Here is a 21,421-nt window from a genome sequence, read left to right as displayed (position 1 = left end):
CCCTTGACCTTTGACCATGTGACCTCAAAATCAATAGGGGTCATCAACTCCTGAAGATGTACTGGCATACCAAGTTTGATGTCTGTCAAGCAAAGGGTTCTCTAGACATTGAATGGTCAGTATATTCTTATGCCCAGTTTGACCCTTGACCTTTGACCATATGACCTCAAAATCAATAGTGGTCATCTACTCCTTACGATGTACCAGTGTGCCAAGTTTGATGTCTTTCAAGCAAAGGGTTCTCAAGATATTGAGCGGACATTATATTCCTATGTCCAGAGTAGATTGACCCTTGACCTTTTGACCTGAAAAACAATAGGGATCCTCTTCTACTCATAACTAACCCACATATGAAATATCATTATCATCAAGTGAATGGTTCTCAAGATATTGAGCGGACAACACATGGTCTACAGACCGACCGACCGACAGTTGCAAAACAATATGCCCCCTCTTTTTCAAAGGGGGGCATAAATATCATTATGATCAAGTGAATGGTTCTCAAGATATTGAGCAGACAACACGTGGTCTACCGAAGGGACCAAAACTGGATATGCTGGTCAACAGTTTGAGGAGTTTATACCTCTGAATGATGCATGGAGATTAATTCAATGAGGCTCTGTAGACACATACCTAAGTCCACTTCATCAATGAGGCTCTGTACACACATACCTAAGTCCACTTCATCAGTGAGGCTCTATACACACATACCAATGTCCACTTCATCAGTGAGGCTCTATACACACATACCTAAGTCCACTTCATCAGTGAGGCTCTATACACACACATACCTAAGTCCACTTCATCAGTGAGGCTCTATACACACACATACCTAAGTCCACTTCATCAGTGAGACCCTACACACATACCTAAGTCCACTTCATCAGTGAGGCTCTATACCTTAATACCCAAGTCCACTTCATCAGTGAGGCTCTATACACACATACCAATGTCCACTTCATCAGTGAGGCTCTATACATAAATACCTAAGTCCACTTCATCAGAGAGGCTCTATACACACATACCTAAGTCCACTTCATCAGAGAGGCTCTATACACACATACCTAAGTCCACTTCATCAGTGAGGCTCTATACCTTAATACCCAAGTCCACTTCATCAGTGAGGCTCTGTACACACATACATAAGTCCACTTCATCAGTGAGGCTCTATACACACACATACAGAAGTCCACTTAATCAGTGAGGCTCTGAACACATACCCAAGTCCACTTCATCAGTGAGGCTCTATACACACATACCTAAGTCCACTTCATCTGTAGACGGCATCTCTGAGGCTGGTTTGTTCTTGTAGATCTGGTACAGGCACTTGCTCTTCACTTGATTGATAGTATCACAGTCCAGAACCTCACAGGTATATAAGTTCCCATTGCCATTTAAGTCAATTTTAAGTTTCTGAAATGAAAAGAAAATTTAATCTTAAATTCTTTAACCAGGATCAGCAGCTCACTTCGACACAACACCGGAAATTTGACACATTCATTTCAGAAAGCTACCTGTACATGTATATAACTTAAATGTTTATCAAATGCATTGATCCCCCTTGTCAGATAGATGCTTCATACCAAAATTTGAAAAGAATTGGAATGGCAATTATCAAGCAATTCTAACTCACTAGGGCCTGACAATCGATCTTCTATAATGTTACAAATAAATACTTAGTCTAACTCGCTAGGGCCTGACAATCGATCTTCTATAATGTTACTAACAAACATTTAGTTTATCTCACTACGGCCTGACAATCGATCTTCTATAATGTTACTAACAAATATTTAGTCTAACTCATTAGGGCCTGACAATCGATCTTCTATAATGTTACTAACAAATATTTAGTCTAACTCACTAGGGCCTGACAATCGAATTCTTCTATAATTTGTTACTAACAAACATTTAGTTAATATCTCACTAGGGCCTGACAATCGATCTTCTAAAAGTTACTAACAAATATTTAGTCTATTTTTTAACTCACTAGGGCCTGATAATCGATCTTCTCCCTCAGGAAAGAGTCCTCAGACAGAGTATTTTTAGCTTGCCCTGTCACTTCATCAACAGGTCGTTTCTCAATGACTGCCTGAGTGGATTTGTACAGCATGAACAGAAATGAACCACCTCCCTCCTGCAACAGAAAATATCAGAAATTGTGGATTATGAGATTTTTGATATGGACTGAATAACTTGCAGCATTTCATCAACATTTTTAACTAACCATTAAATTAATATACATGTCAATCTAGATATTAAATAAATATGCAAACACAGTACAATTCAAAGGACAATGGCTACAAATACAATGAGAAAAATAAGATTTTCCCTAGATATTTCTATATAAAACTGAGAAGATTTTTTTCAGATTTTATCTATATATTCGCATGTAAAACTTTTATCCTCCATTGTGAGTGACCCCAACCTACCTCCGGGGGTCATGGTTTTAAGAAACTTGAATCTGCACTATGTCAGGAAGTTTTCATGTAAATTTCACCCCTTCTGGCCCAGTGGTTCTTGAGAAGATTTTTAAATGACCCCACCCTAGTTTTGCATTTTTAGCTCACCTGAGCTAAAAGCCCACGTGGGCTTTTCTGATCGCCTGTTGTCCGTCGTCTGTCTGTCTGTAAACTTTTTACATTTTCAACTTCTTCCTAAGAACCACTGGGCCAATAACCTTAGGTGAAGGACTTTCAAGTTTATTCAAATGAAGGGCCATGTCCCTTTCTGGAGAAAACGTCGAAAATGTAAAACGTTTACAGACAGACAGACGACGGACAACAGGCGATCAGAAAAGCTCACTTAAGCTTTCAAGATGTGTTTGTAAAACACTTTGTTCCCAGTGACCACAGAGAAAGAAATGAAGCCCTTGTCATACACATGTATCATTTAAATCCTAGTAGTGCCAAACCAATTTAAGATATTGAGCAGACAATGTCTTCCTATGTCCAGAGTGGATTGACCATGTGACCTAAATATGAATAAAGGTCATCTACTCCCTAGCTATCATGTACCAAGTTTGGTGTCAATCAAGCAAATGATTCTTAAAATATAGGAGATAATTTATTACTATGTCCAGTTTAACCCTTAACCTTTGACCATATAAACCTAAATTTTATAAGGGTCATCATCTACTCCTTATGATGTATGTACCAGTGTACAAAGTTTGATGTCTGTCAAGCAAAAGGTTCTCAAGAATCTGATATTAAATGGACAGTATATTCTTATGTCCAGTTTAACCCTTGACCTTTGGCCATGTGACCTGAAAATAAATAGGGGTCATCTACTCCTTAAGATGTACAGTACACGACACGAGTTTTATACACCCCACCGTGGAAAATCCACGAAGATACACCGTGTCCTCCGTGTTCCACGGTGTGTGTTATTTGCGAATACACACAGCTGCTAAGAGCTTTGTTCTGACCACGGGCGCCTTGCGGGAGATGTGAAAATGTGCCGCAGGCCAAATAATCAAGATAAGGGTGGAATTTTAAGACAAGAAAAAAATGTCAATATTTTCCCTCCTGATACTTATATTGTTTTTCAGCATTTTGAGCCAATTCCAACGATACCAAACACTATATATTATGTTTTAAGAAAACCTGGTTTTGAATTTTTTTCTTTAATAGTCTTCTTTCTTCATTAAAATATTCTTAAATTCTATGTTTAAATAATGCATACTTGCAGGCAATATTCCTGTTTTGAATGCGAATTAATATATTCTGTAAATGAAAAACATACATGTACAACATGTGATAGGGATGTTTAATAATTACCGATGTGCTCTCTCTCTCTCTCTCTGACAAATGCGCTGTTTAACATAATTACTTCCATCATATTGTGTTAATATGCATTTTGACAGATATAACTTGATCCAATATAGAAATTAGAGCATTGTCGATTTACAGTGGAACCCCGTTATTACGTTTTCCATTTTGTCACGATAAAATAACGTAATACCGGGGTCAACGTAATAAACGTTCCCAGTGAAATCCGTTAAAATTATCATTTGGAAATTGTATATCGTCCGTTGGTACTCCGTGAAGGGGTGTGTGAATATATCTTTACTGTTTCTTCGTTTAAAAGAATATGATACTTTGTTTTATTTACATCTTATCTTTAATGTCCGTAATTCTTCATGTTCTTATCCCTTTTCTTTATTTCGGTGTAGGATACATAAGGATGTTTTGATAAACGTTGCTTTTTCTGCATTCGTTTGGACCGCCATTTTGTTCAACTTTAAAACAATGCGTTCATGTAAATTTCTCTCAATAACTCGTTCCGGTTCGTATTCAACATTCGTATTTAAAAAAAATAACAAAACATCGTTTTTATTAAGTTCTCTAATTACACAATACACAACACAATAAAAAAAATCCCACCCAAAAATCAACAAAACTATAGACACAAAACGCACACGATACCCAACACTTACACACTTCTCACCAACGATAAACATGCACGGAGAACAATTTAAGCGCAATCCACATAAAAAAAATATATAATGATGCACGAAGATTTCATTTATAACGCTAAATGATGGCACTAAAATCACGTGCGCATCAAGGGATTTTAAAATATTCACTGAAGTAAATGCCGTGCACGAGTCGGCCGATAGATTGGTGTATGTATGGACGAGAGTTACGAACACCAAAGCTGCATGTCCAAACAACGAACAATTTTTTTAATTGAACACCTTTAGTCATCTATGTCCAAGCAGTTACCCAAGCGGTTGTAACATTGCTACGATAAATCTTGTCTTTCTTGTTTGGTACCAAAGCTGTCCGTGAATAGAGTTTTAATAGCGAAGGTAATCACACTATGCTGAACACGCAGGTGGTTGAGAAATTATTTCTTTGATTATCAAAATATGTAAAATGAAGTAAATTTCATAGAGTACAATTTCTAAATAAACATTATTTAATTGTTTATCACTGGCTTCTATACGGGGTATTCACCTGTATTGATGTCACTAGATCTATCGAAGCGTGATCAGTCGAGCGTCTCTAATCCCCAAACAGACCAGGAAATTTACGTGGTGACTGCCTCGGGCAGTCAAGGTGTGAATGACGTATTATTTTGAGAATCATTATTGAATAATTAGGGGTTTATTACGTTTTTGTCGGAATTTTTACAACGTAATACCGAGTCCCGGCATTTTAGGACAACGTAATAACGAGGTCTATTTTATATAGGTTTGTTAAGAAATGGTTTTGTGCTTTGAAATTCCAACGTAATATGCGGACTAACGTAATAAAGGGGGAACGTAATAACGGGGTTCCACTGTATTAACAAATTGGAATTAATTTATTACGTAATTAATAGAAGCAAAAATACAAACCATCGAATGATTTATTTTTAAAATCCCGAGTTAATTACATTTGACCGAGACTTATGTTCGATGTACTTTGATAGAGGTTTTCATAAAAAAAAAATGTTCATCGGGAGTGTCTGGATAATGCAATGATTTTTGTATAATAAGTATATACCATGCAAATTCCTAGGGTCTTTGTCACAGTATAACTAAATTACGGTTAGCTAGTTTGGGTTTTGACTTCTTATGAAAAGTGTGAAATATATTGGGTCGGCGCGATATCAGATCTAGTCTAAGATCACGGGTATCTTGCGCCGACCCAATATATTTCACACTTTCCGCAAGAAGCTAATCACTTCTGTTGATTTCAAATACACGGATTAGCTGACCCCCAATTGTTCTACTAAGGCGAAAACCCCTTCGAATTTGCATGGAATGTACAAGTTATACACAGGTCATTGTTATAGTCATACATCATAGTACCGCTAATCCGACAAACATTTTTTTTTTATTTTGAATAAGTTATTGAATGACGAAGTATGACCAAACTGCAGATTGAACTTTATAGAGCCCCGTGCTAACATTACTTATATTTTTTTAATGTATCAGAAGGGGTATGTTGCTGGTTAAGTTGTGTAAATTTGTTGACAAGCAATAAAATAACAACAAAAATGGTGCTTAAATTGTCCGATTACGAAAACCTTAAATTGGGAGCATGTGTGTGTGTGTGTGTGTGTGTGTGTGTGTGGGTGGGTGGGTGGGTGGGGGGGGGTAGTAGCTGAAACTGTCTCAATTCCCCCTTCCGACTTCAATTTCTTAAATCGTGCAGTGGGTAGGTCGCTACAAGCTACAAGGCTAAATCCTTAACTTTCAAGTTTTCAAATTACACCCTCTCCGATTCTACATGACTTAACGATTATTTGCTTTTATTCATATACGCTATCGATTATTAAAATCTTTAATTTAATCTTTAGATGCATTAGATAATGAAAGCAACACACACACAGAGAGAGAGAGAGAGAGCATTGGTAATCATTGATTATAATATTCATGAATGTATGCAGATACGGGAAGTTTAATATGTTCAATATAAATCTTGAAAGTACAATTTCTCTCTGATTAATTATCCATCCCTTTTCATTCTGATATTGTTTTTTATTTCCCATTTTGTTTTCTTTGCATGTTAAATTTTTCGGTTGGTCCGGGTTAAGACTAATGAATGAGTCCTCCCCCCCCCCCCCCCCCTTCACCTCCTTCTAAAACGATGTTGCGTGCTTAGCTGTCTATCTCCCTCTCAGTCAAAAATAAAATAAATACATGCTATATATACTGCAACATCATTGGATTTACTGGATAATTCTTCGATTTCACCTTCATAATACATGTTAATGCAAGCGGACTATAGGCTTCTTTTTTTTCCATCTTCGCTAGCCGAGATTATTCGTCCACGAAGGCACAGTTGACTGAAAACCCATTGCTAGCGGAGATTAGATGAATTTTATCCCCGTATTATGTTATAACTGACCAAAACCTACAAGTAGTACGTTTGTTTTACAACTTTCATTCAGAAGACGCGCAAGTTATTGAGTTACTGAATAAACGAGAAAACGTCTGCATTTTTATTTCAATGGTTGTCAACTCTATACTTTGTGATATTTCAAGACTACATGTACTCAATTCAATTTATTGGATCTCATCACCAATTTATGCAATGGTATACAAAAATATAAAGACAAAAAGCTGTTATATATATATTTAGTAAATAATACATGCGTGTAATAAAGTATTTATCAAGTTAGAAAAAAACTAACTAAAAAAAACGTGTTATTATTAATGTGAAGTATGGGCATTCTAGGTAGGGGAGCACATTTTATTTTATTATTTTCTTAATGAAAGTACGGAGTTTTCTAAAGATTTGTTAAAAAGTAAAGATATTTTTAATATTTATTTGCTCACATTGCTTCACAGTTGAGTACATATAAATGAAATTCATGAATGTAAACATATTCCTAATTACAATGAAAACTTTACGTAAAAATAAATCATTGCTTATGGTACACATTTCTTTGAACTGCTATTTATCAAATTGAAATTACTGGCATGTGATTGTCGTTGTTCATGACCCTTCTTTTATTTAGTGAAATTGTGCTGCACGTGCCGTGAAACAATGTACCGATGAGTGGTAGGAATAACACAGGTGTTTATATACAGGATGTCGAGAATTTGGGCGTTTCATAAAAAGGTGTGAACGTCTGCAGGGAAGTCTACATACGGATATGTACCGAAAACACCAACGTATCATTAAACAACAATTACAAGAATTGAATGATTGATAGCTAATTTCTAAATAAGTAATGGGGTGGGGGCATGCATGCTGGCTAAGCGAAAAGGTTTTTGGGGTGAATCATTTCGGAAATTATTTCTTTGTTTTATCACACGGAGGTACACGGTGGCATCGACGGAGGTACAGGTGACATCCACGGAGATGCGCGGTGGCATCCACGGAGATCCTCCGTGGACTTCAATGTCTAGCTCGCGCGGAAAAATAGGACTTCAAAGGTGCCGACAATTTTAAAGGTCCACCGTGTTTGGGGCAAATTTGTTCCACCGCGTTGCGTGGAACACGCATAAAACTCGTGTCGTGTACTGTACCAGTATCTTCCTAAGTCCAGAGCAGATTGATCCTTAACCTTTTGACCTGAAAATCATTAGGGGTCCACTTATACTCATTATCAACCAATGTAAGAAATATCATTACAATCAAGTACTAACAAAGTACTAACAAAGAAATATCATTACAATCAAGTACTAACAAAGTACTAACAAAGAAATATGCCCCTTTTCTTTGAAGGGGCAGTGTTCGAAATTAACGGTAGACCGATAGACCGAGTCTATGTCAAATGGCACCAGTCTATGCCAATCGTAATTGAGATAGACCAAATTGTCTATGCCGATTTTGTTGGTTTATAAAGTTTAACCCCACCCCCAAAAAAACCCAGGAAAAATAAGGGGGAAAAAAGAATAAATATTGTTGAATCGTTGTCTAAGAATTGCAGATCGCTCGGAGTGCTAACTCAACGTTCCATTAAGCGGTTTCATGGTCATGACTGCTTAAAAATGTCAATTCAGTCATTTATTCAGTTAACTAGTTCGTGTTTTTGCGAGTATTCTCAAATACACCGACCGTAATTATTTCTTGCGTTATATATTAAATAAAAGTTTTTCCCGTTTAAAAGTTTTATTGAGCCATTTAATAAACTTGACATCATGAACACGAACGAGTTGTCTTTGTTTTTAAAACGAAACTAGAGGACAACAAAATGTACGCGAAGTTGAAGTATGTCGAAGGCGCTCGGCCGGGAGTAAAACGGAAAGTTACCCCTGGCCCGTCAACATCTGATAAGCACAAATGTTACAAAGAAAGGTGGACACATGGATTTAAGCCACATTGGATGATTGGCCGCGAGTGGCTAGAACTTCAGGAGGGACATGAGGGAGCTGCAGGAAAAATGAAATGTAAGGAGTGTTGCATATTTTGGAAAGACACACTTCATCCTTCTGCGAAGGCTTGGATTTCTGGAACAGACAATTTCAATTGATTAATTGATTGGGGTTTAACGCCGTTTTGGCAATATTTCAACCATTTTACGGCTGGACAATTTTAAAATTGACACCATCAAATCACACGAATCTTCCAGAATGCATTTAGATGCACATAAAGGTGTTGACAATGCTAAAAACATTTCACAATCTGAGGCAGCTAAAGCTGTTAGACAGTTGAATGGCCAGACTAAATATAAGATTCTGGAACGCCCATGCAATTGCGAAACATGAAAAGTCATTCAGAGACTATGTCTGGTTATGCCAGTTAAATAGAGCTAAGGGTCTAGATACTGGTAAGTTGAATATTTAATCATGTTTGCTCACGTAGGACAAGAAGAGACAATGATTGAGCAGAGGGAGGATGCAATGGATCCGACAGAGAAAACTGATAGAGATCAGGGAGAAACCATGGCATTGCAGGAGAATGAGGATACAGGGAGAGAACTGGGGGGTTGAGAGGAGGGATGAAAGAGAGGAAGTAGAGAGTGATGATGAAGAAATGAGTGATAAGAGTGACAGTGAACAGGTTTATGAGGAGAATAGCAAGAATTTGCATGATATTCTTATGGAGATAGAAAGAGAGTATGATTTCTGATTACAATAAAAGTAAATAGCAATGCTTTAAATTTGTGTTATCTTTATTCAATGTTGTGGTCTATGCCAATTTGATGAGGTCTATGTCATCTTGTTCTGGCATAGACCAGTTGTCTATACCAAGTTTTCAACCAATTTCGAACACTGAAGGGGTGCCATAAATAGTTCAGGAGATATTGCTGAAGTTAACTTTTCATAAAAGTACTTCAAATTCCCAGGTCAGAAGGTCAAAACCTTTCGTACCAAAACAAAGGTCTTACTTTTCACAAGGATTATGCACATGAAAGCCCTTAGTACTCATCATTCTAAAAATACAACAGTAAGGTTAAATTTCCGACAGACAAAATCAATATGCCTTCCAATCTTTGATAAGGGGGCATAAAATTCCAACGAAAACCCTCACTAAGATTTGTGACAGCACTGTAAAAACCCCTTTCTATACATTTTGTATCTTACCTTTAAGTGAGGATAGAGTGAAACAGACAGCCAATGTGATAGTAGTCTCAGAGTGATGGACTCAAATCTGAAACGGTAAAAAGATCCAAACTAGTTTGTATTCAAATATCCTATTTAAAATTGATACATAGTTTCTTTTCTTCAAGGGTTTGACACTAAGGCACGTCCGACAGACTGAGTCTACTAAATGACGGCCTGGTTGGGTAAAATGTCGATTTACTAGTCCGACTGGTGTGTTGAAAAAATAAACAAGAAACTTTACTTTAAACCATAAGATATTTTATTCTTAACTAAAAAAGAATAACTGTAGTCCACTTTGCGAGCAATTTTGAACCGCATGATGACACAATCACTATTTTTATTTCTAATAAATAAGTTGCGGTCGGAAGTGATGTTTTACGACATGTACTCGATGTTAATGTATGTAATGTTATGTTTTAGATGAATATATTTTCATTCTGTTTAAAAAATACCAGTTTATTTGAATCAAATATAAGAAAGTATTTATCAGATTAATAAATTATGTCGTAAACAACCATTTCTCGGTGTTGACATATGTGCGGGAATGTCTATATTCAAATACAACTTCTCGTCCTCAAGGAAAGATGTCCCAAGAGAAAACAAGAGGCCCATGGGCCACATCGCTCACCTGAGTCACCTTGGTCCATATCAGAACACTTTCTATATATATTTGCATGTAAAACTGTAGTCCTTATTATGGCCCCTACCTACCCCTGGAGGCCATAGTTTTTGCAAACTTGAATCTACACTATGTCAGAAAGGTGAACTTCTTTGGCCCAATGGTTCACGAGAAGAAGATATTTGAAGATTTTTCCTATATATCTGTATGTAAAACTTTGATCCCCCCTTGTGGCCCCATCCTACCCCCAGGGGCCATGATTTGTACAAACTTGAATCTGCACTATATCAGAAAGCTTTCATGTAAATATCAGCTTTTCTGGCTCAGTGGTTCTTGAGAAGAAGATTTTAAAAAAAAAATTCCTATATATTTGTATGTAAAACTTTAATCCCCTATTGTGGCCCCATCCTACAACAGGGGACCATGATTTGAACAAACTCTGCTCTATGTTAGGAAGCTGTTCATGTGAATATCAGCTTTTCTGGCTCAGTGGTTCTTGAGAAGAAGATTCTTAAAGAATGTCCCTATATATTTGTATGTAAAACTTTGATCCCCCCTTGTAGCCCCATCCAACCCCCAGGGGCCATGATTTGAACAAACTTGAATCTGCACTATGTCAGAAAGCTTTCATGTAAATATCAGCTTTTCTGGCTTAGTGGTTCTTGAGAAAAAGATTTTTAAAGATTTTTCCTATATATTTGTATGTAAAACTTTGATCCCCTATTGTGGCCCAATCTGACCCCGGGGGCCTGGATTTTAACAATATAGAATCTGTACTATATCAGGAAGCTTTCATATAAATCTCAGTTTTTCTGGCACAGTGGTTCTTGAAAAGAAGATTTTTAAAGATTTTTCCTATATATTTGTATGTAAAACTTTGATCCCCTATTGTGGCCCCATCTGACCCCCCGGGGCCATGATTTTAACAATTTAGAATCTGTACTATATCAGGAAGCTTTCATATAAATCTCAGCTTTTCTGGCACAGTGGTTCTTGAGAAGAAGATTTTTAAAGATTTTTCCTATATATTTGCATGTAAAATTTGATCCCCTATTGTGGCCCCATCTGACCCCCGGGGGCCATGATTTTAACAATTTAGAATCTGCATTATATCAGGAAGCTTTCATATAAATCTCAGCTTTTCTGGCACAGTGGTTCTTGAGAAGAAGATTTTTAAAGATTTTTCCTATATATTTGTATGTAAAACTTTGATCCCCTATTGTGGCCCCATCCGACCCCCGGGGGCCATGATTTTAACAATTTAGAATCTGCACTACCTAATAAAGCTTATCTATAAATTTCATCTTTTCTAGCCCAGTGGTTCTTGAGAAGAAGATTTTTTAATGACCCTACCCTATTTTTACCTTTTCTTGATTATCTCCCCTTGGAAGGTGGCCTGGCCCTTTATTTTAACAATTTAGAATTCCCTTTACCTAAGGATGCTTTGTGTCAACTTTGGTTGAAATTGGCCCAGTGGTTTTTGAGAAGAAGTTAAAAATGTTAAAAGTTTACAGACGGACGGACGCCGGAATACGGGTGATCTAAAAAGTAAAAGATTGGGAAGAAACAAAGCAGGGCTTATGAAATAGAGATTAAAAAAAGAGTTGAGGTCATTTTATTTTATATGGACTAGAGAATTTCCATGCTGGGTAGAATTTAAAGAAACAGAAAATGTGTTTGAAAATGAAAGCATTAAACTGAATGACGAGACTAAAGCTCTTTTTTTTTAGACAATTAAGTACGTTTTAGTTCATGCAAACTTAATGTTTGTCATTTGAATTAAGACTACATTTAAATATGGAAAAACTATCAGTTTCTGGAAAGTTGGTCTGGGCTAGTGGATGTAAGGTCAGGACGCTGTTTCATCAATAAGTGTAAATTTTCAACTAACTAAGTCTTACGCCGACTACGGAAATCTAGTTACGTATAATCTTAGTTTAGGGCAAACCGCGTTTCACGAAACGACGTAAATACATGCGTACGTTACCACTCGACTAAGTTTTCAACTAAGCTTACGTGCTTAGTTACCGCGCCCTGAGCATTCGCACATCATACTTTCGGTTTTTTTCACTTGTCGTCTGGACCAAAATAATGAATGAAAAGAACGCAAAGAAAATACACAAGCGGAATTGGGAGGAGACAGAGATGGCCGTGTTGACAGAGGCAGTAAAATTTTCCTATACCATACTATTCGGGCGCGCACTGCATACTAAATCAAACATATCACTCCATAAACAAAATTTGTTTTTATGTATATAGGCCTATGTATATATTTTACATCTCTTCGTAGTTGTTTTATGATTTTAAAGGTTATTATATTTTAAGTGCATGTAGGTCGACACGATACATGTACATCTACATTGTATATAGATATTAACTATAGATTTATACTTTAATTGGATAATTAATGTAGACTCATAGGACTAAATGTGTTTGAACAATTGAATATGTGTGCATATTTTACAGTTTGGGATTATATACAGGCACGTACCATCGTTTTGCAAAGTGACGGGGGGAGGAGGAACTGGGACATAGATTAGATGTTGGCTTTTCAAATAATCTTTTTATCTTGTGTTATAACGCAAAAAAAAAAAAAATTAAATTAAAATAAATAAATAAAATGTTTTGTCTATCTGCAAAATCCTAATTCGGAGGGAGTGGGAGTGGGAGGGGGTGGGGGGGGGGGTGGAGTGGGGGGTGTTGGAATCTTTTGCAGTGATTTCCACAATTTTTTCTCTCTCAGGTTTCATTTTCTTCAATCATTGGGATGCTAGAGTATTCTATTATGAGTGCATCAAAACATTTTCCTCGTACAAAATTTTAAAAAATCGTATTGTTAAAACAAGAGGCCCAGGGGCCTTATAGGTCACCTGAGTATCATGTAACAACCTTCCAATGTTTGAATTAGGTTTGTGTTTAAATATAAGAATTTTACTTTTGGATGGAAGAAACATTGAATAGTTATGTGGTCAGCCCCGCCTTTGCACCAGAACCCCTGACCCAGGGGCCATAAATTTCAGTTTTGAAAGAAGCATCCTTGATCATCATTATCATATTATTAGTTTGTCTACTTAATACCCAGCAGCAGAAGAGAAGATTTTCAAAGAAATAAAATGCATTTTCACTGTATGATCAATAGGGCCCCACCCTAATACCAGAACCCCTGACCCAGGGGCCATGAATTGCACAATTTTGAAAGAGGCATCCTTGCTCATCATAACCATGCTATTGGTTTGTCTACTTAATACCCAAGGACAGAGAAGAAGATTTTCAAAGAAATAATGCATTTTCACTATATGACTTATAGAGCCCCACCCTAGCACCAGAACCCCTGATCCAGGGGCCATGAATTTCACAATTTTGAACAAGAGGTACTGTAAGCAATGCTCACTAAGAATACCCCCCGCTTACCCCAATCTCCCAAAGGGTGTTGGTAATAGGTATAAACTACCTCTTTTCTGAGTGTTGCTACTTCGATGTCCAGTGCGCATGACCTTTGACCTTTTGACCCCAAAATTGATAGGGAACATCTTCATCCCATGTGTAGTCCATATTATGATATGGTGACTGTAGGTGGAAAGGATAATGCTTTAGAGCCCGGAAACCATATTGCTACTTCAATGTCCAGTGTGCTTGACCTTTGGACCCCAAAATCGATAGGGAACATCTTCATCCCATGGGTAGTCCATATGTTTGATATGGTGACTGTAGGTGGAAAGGATAACGCTTTAGAGCCCAGAAACCATATTGCTACTTCAATGTCCAGTGCACTTGACCTTTGACCTTTTGACCCCAAAATCGATAGGGAACATCTTCATCCTATGGGTAGTCCATATGTATGATATGGTGACTGTAGGTGGAAAGGATAACGCTTTAGAGCCCGGAAACCATATTGCTACTTCAATGTCCAGTGTGCTTGACCTTTGGACCCCAAAATCGATAGGGAACATCTTCATCCCATGGGTAGTCCATATGTTTGATATGGTGACTGTAGGTGGAAAGGATAACGCTTTAGAGCCCAGAAACCATATTGCTACTTCAATGTCCAGTGTGCTTGACCTTTGACCTTTTGACCCCAAAATCGATAGGGAACATCTTCATCCTATGGGTAGTCCATATGTATGATATGGTGACTGTAGGTGGAAAGGATAACACTTTAGAGCCCGGAAACCATATTGCTACTTCGATGTCCAGTGTGCTTGACCTTTGGACCCCAAAATCGATAGGGAACATCTTCATCCCATGGGTAGTCCATATACATGATATGGTGACGGTAGGTGGAAAGGATAATGCTTTAGAGCCCGGAAACCATTGCGTCTACAGACGGACGGACGGACAGACGGACAACCCGATTCCAGTATACCCCCCCACAACTTGTTGCGGGGGGTATAAAGAGGCATCCTTGCTCATCATTACCATGCTATTAGTTTGTCTACTTCATACCCAGAGACAGAGAAGAAGATTTTCAAAGAATTTCTACACTTTCACTATATGACCAATAGAGCCCCACCCTAACACAAGAACCCCTGCCCCAGGGGCCATGAATTTCACAATTTTGGTAGAGGGCTCAACACTCATTATAATTATGCCCACAGTTTGGCTTCTTGATGTCCAGGAGTAAAAAAGATTTTTTAAAATTACACTCATTTTGATGGTTTTTGCCCCACCCCTCAGGCCCCAGGGGGGCAGGAACCACAAATTTCACAATTTTTGTTCCCCTCCACCCACAGATGCTATATGCCAAAATTGGTTGAAATTGGTTCAGGGGTTTCAGAGAAGAAGCTGAAAATGTTCAAATGTTAACGCACGACGACGGACAAAAACAGATAGCAATATTCATTCAGGTGACCTAAAAAGTGGAGTAGCAACGCAAGGTGACCCCCCTCCCATTCACGCCGATTAGTGCCTGATAAATATGTATATGTAGATGTTTTTCTTTATTTGATAACATAAAATATATATCTGCACGGATTATCCTGCACATCACTTATTACCGAAATTCGTCAAGTATCAAACTGTTACGAAGACTTTTTTTTTAATTTGGAAGAACTTTATTATCAATATAGTTATATGATGTATCTCTTAAGACAGGATATTTTTTCAAGATTTAAGATATACAATGGAAAATAGTAGATCTTAAGGTAGGTAAATACTATTAGAAATTTCTGTCAATCAAATTTTTTTCCCATCTAAATAACTTTAACAACTCATAAACTAACTAAAAAACCCATATTAGACATACCTTTGCGGGTTTATTTTTATACTATGTGCTACAGAGAACATATACCCCCAAATGCAAAAGCCAAATTTTAACACAAGAATGCATGATCTCATGTTTTATTAAAAATATGCACCAAAGCACATCATATTAAGCTATATTATATAAAAACCAATAGCTATTCATTTACTGAGAGAATTTTTAAAGATATTCAATTGAAAACATACACAATTGCTGTTTAATCTGCTCACATCCTTCAGAAAAAAATCACAGAATATCGCAATTTTGAAAAATTCTCAAAATCTAAATTGTTTACATGCCAGTTTTTCTTTAAAAATATGTAGCATTATATCTAAGGTTAACAAAAAAACATATTTTACCATAGTTGACCAAAGATATTTCGCAAAATGGTCTCTTAAGTACGTAAACCCCCATTTTTAAATTTAAGTTTTACAATTATTCTTTGTCCACTTTGAAAATAGTAAATTGTAACAGCAAATACAGTCTTAAAATCAAGATTAACAGAATATGACAATATATATATATATGTAAAACATACTGAAAATTGTGTCCTACCAGACAATTAGAACACAAGAAGGGAGGGGGGGGGCTCCCCCACCCCTTCCTTTTTCTCACAATTTTTTGGTGTGTGTGTTATCCTTTTTTTGTTTGGCTATCAATCATATCATACATAAAAATACCTACATGTTATCTCATACTTATAGAAAAAATAAATATAGTGTAACATATGAATTGTGTAGATTCTAGCAACTACAGCTCATGTACAAATAATTTTGTTTCTTGAAAGTACTTGTGAAGAAGAGTTCAAATATTCAACAGCTTTGCTGATGATTTTCTGAGGATTTATAATTCTGGGTTTCTTTGAACCAAACACAAACTCACTAAAAACAGTTTGAATTCCACTGTGAGGGTCACGCCTATGTATGATTTTTAACTTGTTCAGGCTTAGATTGCAACCTATGAGCCTTTTAGAGATCAATGTAGATATTACATTGCTTTGTACCATTGGAACTAGTGCGGACTTGATACTATAATAATTCATGGTAAATATATCTAAGATTCACATTTGAATGCTAAATTTGACTCGTACAGTTTTCGTAAACTACAAACATCGGACAAAGAAGTTATAACTGGAACTTTCTAGTCGGTGTTTAAAATTTAAAACCGGATACGTAAAAGCACGGACTTTCCTTAAAGTAACTGTTCATGAAATATACATTACACTCCCGTAAATCCACCCACCATACGATTGAGATCGAATTGAATCGGCCTCGCTAATCATTTGTTCCAAGTTAGTCAGAGCGGAAGTTTTGAAGAGATTTATACATATAATACAACAAAGTGAATGTTCTCTTTACGCTGGACTACTTTACAAAGGGATTTGGGAATAACACTGTGCATTCATCATTCGTGTACAGATAGACACTTGTGAAAGTAATCATACAGTAAGGGCAAGCCATAAATTTACTAGTTTTCAAAGGGAAGTAACCCTTATGGCCTTCCATATTCATCGTTGTAAACGTCTAAAAGCATCCTGTCTTGAAAAAATCGATCACAACGCAAAGCTCGTCGGTAAAAATTCCATATATATTTACAAACACCTAACAGTTGGCCATGATTTTTGCTTACGTAGATACTTGCGTAAGGGTTCGACCTGACGTAGTGTTTCTACTAGTTAGTAGAAAACTTGCGTAAATTCCAATCTTACTCCACTTGATGAAACGGACTTACGTAAAATATTTAGTCTAGTCAGAAAGTTACGCCAAACTAAGCTTACGCAACTAGTTACGATGTTTGATGAAACGGCATCCAGGTCTAGCAAAAATCATTTGAAGTAGCCCGATTGGTCTAGTGATCAAAAAAGTAAATGTTAAAACCTGTCTTCATTAGAATCTATTAAGTTGGTCTGCTAGTAAGTCGATCCATATGATGGCTGCAGATCACATACCGTTTTTGTATCACTACATTGTTTTATGATGTGAATCATTCATATCTCAATGTAATGTCTACTCAGATGATTAAAATTCCTGTACCTGTTAAACAGTGTTTTGTGTGCCTTTTTGTTTGCAGAATCCACCAGTGTTGACAGCAAACAATTCACAATTCTGAAAGAAAAAATGTAATGAAAATACACATGGACATCAATATGACAAATAATCACAAAATACCCCAGTAATTCTTACCGCACAATCATTTAAGTGAAGGGTCCTTCTCAGATATTTGGAAATAATAATTGCCATCACTTTTTGAATTTAGTTATTTCATAGAATATGTGTGAAATTTTAAGTAATTGTTTGTTTTTATTTATGCTGACAAAAAACATAATATTGTACTCCATATATCAAAAATAGTGTCCAAAAGTTTGATTTGAACTTGAATTGTCAAGGAATATCAGCAGCCATTTTTGGTTGCAAATGAGTGCACTTCAATCATGACCAGATTTTCCATATCTAATGAGTTTTTAAAAAATTAGTTTTGAGTAGTTAATTTCATAAATAATTTCTTTTCAATTTCATTGTTAAAAATGAACAGATCTGTTACCATTACTTTAGAAAACCTGTTCAAAACTGATGCGTACGCCTATTACGACATTACGATGTCTGTCAAAATGATACATTTTGTAGGCATGATATTTATTTGTTTGAATTATGATAAAGAAAACAAAAGTATGTCAGCAAAACTTTTGATATCAATATAGAACACAATCACCACCAAAAAACCTAGGATTATCAACTGGATACGTTTTAAAATTCTTCATTTTAATGGTGAACTCCAGTGTCGGTCAATTCCGTAATAGGTGTATATATGGTCATAATTCTTCCAAACTATCCGAAGGCTGTTTGGATCTGTTGCCAAATCCGTCTGAGTCCAATTTTATGTGTACTACGTCACCGAAACCTGTCAACCTTGGTTTAGCAGAAAGTTATGGAGGTACTTGTTTCATGTCGGTCAACTTTTTCAGCAAAGTAATTGCCGTCACACTAAAATATGATCAATAGTTTTAACAATAAGACAGTGTCTATGAAATAATCAAAGTTGCGATTGCTAAAGGATTTAAGCAGAGAAAAAAATTTTCTTCTTCATCACTGTCGGGAGTATGTCATTAGATAAGTCAAAGAACGGCAATAATTGTTTGACACACGAGATGTTCACAGACATTATCCTTTGACATTTTAGAAGTAATATCCGTACATGTTTTATTGATATCTTTAAATTCAAAACTTAACGGAATATAAAGTTATTAGTAAAATAAGATTTTTGATCACTAGTTGCAGATTCACATATTTCGATGTGTGTAGCGAGTGTGCCAGATTGGCACTACAAATATATTTTCGGAAATTATGTTTTGACAGAGTAAGCATGACAACAAAAATACGTCAAATATAACGAACGAGTGTTGCGAAAACAATAAATACCTGTTAAGTTATAAATGAAATCAACCTAGACACATTTCCTTTTCTGCTTGAATGGATCATTGAAGTTAACAATACTGAAACTTTTTTTATATTTCAGATTCGTGAGGATCGAATGGAGAAATTTGTGAAATAAATCCAGTTGGACATTAAGCATATTTTTAAAAATAAAAACAGTTGAACATTTGTTTGTTTTTGTCTATTTGTCCTGTACTGATATGTTATGTTTTTCTTTTTTCTGGCAGTGTAATTAAAGCATTTCAAAAGAAATAGGCATAACAACATGGTAGTTGTCAAAGTGTTTTAAGTAATAGACATCACGAAAAATGATAATTGTCAAAGTGTCAATAGTAATATCCAAACACGCAAAGTACAGATTAATGCATATTATCTATTATTTCAACTATGTATAGAGAACAGAATCTTTTTAAAGACCTTGTAAATATTACTTAATTTTTGTTTTGAATCTTTGTATCATCATGATTATGTGAAATATACTACTCAAAATTTGATAAGGATCATATATATTTTTCTGTTTAAAAAATTAATAACTGCATAACTGGCAATATTGTGTCCAAGTGAAATCAAACACGTCTTCAACAAACTTGCACGTGCATTTCATGCCATGGGAAATGCGTTTCTCATCACAGTTTATGCTTTTGCTACCATTGCACGATTTTCACTCAGGCATCGGTGTCTGATTCTTTCTAAAATTTCAAACTCATTTGAGTGTTTACACTACGTTTATCAACACAATGCCCCCTTAACGTGTAAGGCGTCGCCTGACGACAGAACAACTGGGCAGATGTATTGGAATGCTTGACGCTGGCTATTCACAACGTGACGTTGTAAATGCACTAAACGTCAGCCAGAGCGTTGTAAACAGGGCCTGGAACCGACAGCAAACTTTTGGTACAGTAGCACACTGACATGGGGGTGGTCGTCAGAGGTCGACAACCCAACGCCAAGATCATTTTGTGGCTCTTCAGGCACGACGCCATCCCTTCTGGACAGCAACCAGCCTAGGTAACGACCTCCTGAACACCTCGGGGGTGAATGTGTCCACTCAGACGATACGGAATCGGCTTCACAATGCAGGTCTCAACTCAAGAAGGGCATGTGTTCGAGTTCCTCTGACTGTTCGACACCGGCGGGAGCGATTGGACTGGGCTGAAGATCATGTCACTTGGACACAGAACGATTGGGTTCAAGTTCTGTTCACCGATGAGTCCAGGTATTGTTTGGACTTTACAGACAGGAGGCACCGAGTGTGGCGACGACAATGTGAACGTTTCCATGATGCCAACATCAGTGAACATGACCGTTATGGTGGTGGTTCCATCATGGTCTGGGGTGGAATCAGCAGGGATGGAAGAACAGATCTTCATGTCCTGGAGAGAGGAACAATGTTTGGGGTGCGGTACCGGGATGAGATCCTCGATATTTACGTCAGACCCTACGCTGGTGCTGTTGGCTCTGAGTTCATCCTGATGGATGATAACGCCCGTCCTCATCGCGCCAGAGTGGTGGAGCAGTACCTTCAGCAGGAGACAAGTGTCCGTATGGACTGGCCAGCGCGCTCGCCGGACTTGAACCCGATTGAGCATGTATGGAACATGCTGCAGGTTGCCCTTTCACGCCGTAGAGCACAACCCACGACTTTGGCAGAGCTCGGAAACGCCCTCGTGGAAGAGTGGAACAACCTTCCCATTGGAAACATCCGGGTGCTTATTGACAGCATGGCTCGACGTTGTCAAGCCGTCATTGATGCAAGGGGAGGCCATACCCGGTATTGACACTTCATCGACTAAGTGTAATGATGGACTATCCCCCAAAACTGTGTAATTCTTTCTCTGGTTTGCTGTTAACTTTTTGTAATGAAATGCCTTTTGGTGTTGTTTTCAGATTTGAAGCATTCCGTATTGATAAAAGTTCATGACGTTTATGAATTTTCATTTATAACCTGAGTAAACACGTTTCTGAGTCAAATTTATGTCTTTTGTTATGTTAGTGGTAAATTACACACATATAACCTAGTGATCCTTATCAAATTTTGAGTAGTATATTTTTGATAAAAAAAATATTGCCCTGTTTATCAGTAATATCCATCACTTTTTGTAAATGAACAATAAAAACTATTTGGCCATTTCTTTACTCTAGAA

The 21,421-nt window shown here is 36.9% G+C and overlaps 1 protein-coding gene across 3 annotated transcripts in view; it reads right to left on the bottom strand.

The window, feature by feature from the left end:
* Positions 1-21,421, bottom strand: part of LOC125655395 (plexin-A4-like) — a 197,262-nt gene that overhangs the window by 33,272 nt on the left and 142,569 nt on the right. For all 3 annotated transcript variants that reach the window (XM_056142959.1, XM_048885664.2, XM_048885665.2), the window contains exons 26-29: positions 17,880-17,951; positions 9,968-10,034; positions 1,988-2,134; positions 1,260-1,413 (exon numbers count right to left, since the gene is read on the bottom strand). In XM_056142959.1, the coding sequence (XP_055998934.1) occupies positions 1,260-1,413; positions 1,988-2,134; positions 9,968-10,034; positions 17,880-17,951 (440 nt within the window). The remainder of the gene's footprint in view (positions 1-1,259; positions 1,414-1,987; positions 2,135-9,967; positions 10,035-17,879; positions 17,952-21,421) is intronic.

The sequence above is a fragment of the Ostrea edulis genome, chromosome 7 (genome assembly GCF_947568905.1).
Source record: "Ostrea edulis chromosome 7, xbOstEdul1.1, whole genome shotgun sequence".
NCBI classification, from domain to species: Eukaryota; Metazoa; Mollusca; class Bivalvia; order Ostreida; family Ostreidae; genus Ostrea; species Ostrea edulis.
This window is presented reverse-complemented; position numbering and strand designations above follow the sequence as displayed.